Source organism: Ranitomeya imitator, chromosome 3 (genome assembly GCF_032444005.1).
Source record: "Ranitomeya imitator isolate aRanImi1 chromosome 3, aRanImi1.pri, whole genome shotgun sequence".
Lineage (NCBI taxonomy): Eukaryota > Metazoa > Chordata > Amphibia > Anura > Dendrobatidae > Ranitomeya > Ranitomeya imitator.
The window spans coordinates 839,549,776-839,552,370 of record NC_091284.1 but is presented as its reverse complement, the minus strand read 5'-3'; the positions used below and the strand labels follow the sequence as shown (position 1 = coordinate 839,552,370).

Sequence of the window (2,595 nt, the reverse complement as noted above, 5' to 3'; positions counted from 1 at the left end):
TAGGTTGGAGGTTGCAGTAGCTCCGATGGTGGTGAGGTGGCCGTGTGGTCATTACAGGCTGTAAGCTTTCTTGAAGAGATGGGTTTTCAGGTTTCTTTTGAAGGATCCAAAAATGGTGGATAACCGGATGTGTTGGCAAGTCAATATAAGCAAGTAATACTAATAATACCAATATAACAAGTAATACTCACCCCTACTTAATCACAAGCCTCGATGCCATAGCAAACAATGAAGGATAGCATAGTCCTTGGCAGTTCAGAATATAACAGTAGGATTCTTGAAGCAACCCTCTTATAAGTAAAAAAAAAAAACACTGTAGGAAAAGAGCAATGTTAACTTTGGTTTAGGCAGCAGCCAAGGCAGAGGGAAACAAAAGTGACAGCTAGAAAACGGATCAACAGTTCCATTTTCTCTGGTTTCCATCCAAAATAGATTATGAAAGAGGAAGAGGCAGTGAGTGTAAATCTTTGTAAAGCAGGTGGCCCTACTGTCCTGCAATAGGGGAAGAACCACCAGAGGGAGCGGAAGGGAGGTAATAGGAGCTCACCTGAAGCAAAGATCTGAAGAGCTGGGCAAAACTCCGCTAGGGGGCAGTAGAGAGGTCGGACAAGCCAAATCAGCAACAGCCGGGAACACAGTATCAGACGAGAAGACAGAAGCAAGGTCTGAACGAAGCCAGATGTCAGAAGCCAGTCAGGAGCATGGTACCAAGAGGACCAGATGAAAACACAGCCAGAAACACGCCAAAGATCAGAGCCAGACGGGACAATCCAAAACAGGAATACAAGATGGAAGGGCAGGTCAGAAATCAAGCCGGGTAATACACAGCGGGGAACAGGCACACAGGACACACTAAGTCTGAGGTCAGATACGGTGCAAATACGAACACGGGCAGATGGGTAGCAAAGGACACACTCAGGGTATGCTAGGTCAACTGCTCTAGCCGAAGACGTGAACTATCACTGACATCAGCTGCCAGCAAGACCAGACCTGGATCATGACACCCACAAAGTCTAGGGGTAGGTGTTCGTCCCAGAGCTGTAGCTAGACATTCACACTGATCCTAGCCGTGACTCTAAATACCCTGGCAAAAGGCAAAATTTTGTGGTGGCCTCCATTGGTCTGTGCACTGGTAGGCAAAAAAAAATTAAAAAATCAATGGATCCAACCAGTGCTGGCCCCTATCTCTGAGAGTCCTGAGCATTGTCCTTCTCTATAGTAGGCAGGTCTATGGAATTAATACGTTCTTCTTTCTCCTTTAGTTTCTACCAGATTTTGGCAGAATCCATGGCAGATGAGGAGATGAACTCCACTTTTTCACACCATGCTTTTATTTTCCAAGGTTTCCCTGGGATTTCCCAGTCCAGAATCATTCTCATCCTCCCATTTCTTTCCCTCTATGTTATGACTGTTATGGGCAATGGAGTAATGATATATACAATCCTGGTGGAGAAGACTCTCCATTCTCCTATGTATATTCTCATTTCTCTTTTATTTTTCACCAATATCTCATACACCAACACCATCATGCCAAAGTTCCTTCTCGGGTTAATATTTAACGCGAACCAGATATCATTGATCGGTTGCCTTGTACAAATGTTCTTTATGTATCTAGCTGGCTGCTATGAATTATATTTACTAGTACTCATGGGATTGGACCGATATACGGCCATTATAATGCCCCTTCACTACCACCACATCATGACTAAGCGGACGATGGCATGGCTCCTCTTCTACGGCTTACTTCGAAATCTCTTCTTGGTATTTCCGATTGTTTACTTTACCTCAACAGTTCAGTTTTGTAGATCCAGCATCATCATGAACTTTGTCTGTGAGAACATGAGTCTCTTAAACCTTGGATGTGGAGATATCTCCAAGATACAATCCATAGGACTTTGGGTACGGATGCTCGTTACGGCGATGGATGGGACCTGTATATTGACTTCTTACTTGAGCATTCTATGTTCTGTACGGAAGACGATTGTAGGAAGAGGACGTGAGAAAACATGGAAGACATGTAGCACGCATCTGCTAGTCACTATGATGACATTCTTCTGTGGTATGTCTTCTTCTCTGGTGTCCCGAATGTCATCGCACATTCTCCTTGATGTTCAGAACCTCATTACTCTGATGAGCTTTGAAATTCCATCAAATGCCCATCCAATTATCTATGGACTGCGGACGAGGGAGATCAGGAACAGTCTAAGGAAGAGAACCAAACGTGGAGGTCCATTCTTCACCCACTCATGACAGAGTGATTTTATATTTGTGAGCTTTTGTTTTCACCTCCTCTTCTTCCAGGAGATACAACTTTTTAATTTTTCCATTGTCAGCCATTTATTCGCAGGATGAGTTGTAATTTTCTGTTTTCACAGCCTTCATTGGAAAGTGTAAATGACCAGGTCGGTACGATAACCACAACACCAAGCTTAGAAGGATGTTTACATATACAGTCATGGCAAAAGTATTGACACCCCTGCAATTCTGTCAGATAATACTCAGTTTCTTCCTGAAAATGATTGCAATCACAAATTCTTTGGTATTATTATCTTCATTTAATTTGTCTTAAATAAAAAAAAACACAAAAGAGAATGA

At 42.9% G+C, this 2,595-nt stretch overlaps 1 protein-coding gene across 1 annotated transcript; it reads left to right on the top strand.

Moving 5' to 3' along the window:
- The first annotated feature begins 701 nt into the window (after positions 1-701).
- LOC138671844 (olfactory receptor 52N2-like) lies at positions 702-2,250 on the top strand. Its single transcript, XM_069759975.1, has 2 exons — positions 702-817; positions 1,263-2,250. Exons 1-2 carry the CDS (start codon positions 702-704, stop codon positions 2,248-2,250), a joined length of 1,104 nt encoding a protein of 367 aa, XP_069616076.1.
- Positions 2,251-2,595: the final 345 nt, after the last annotated feature.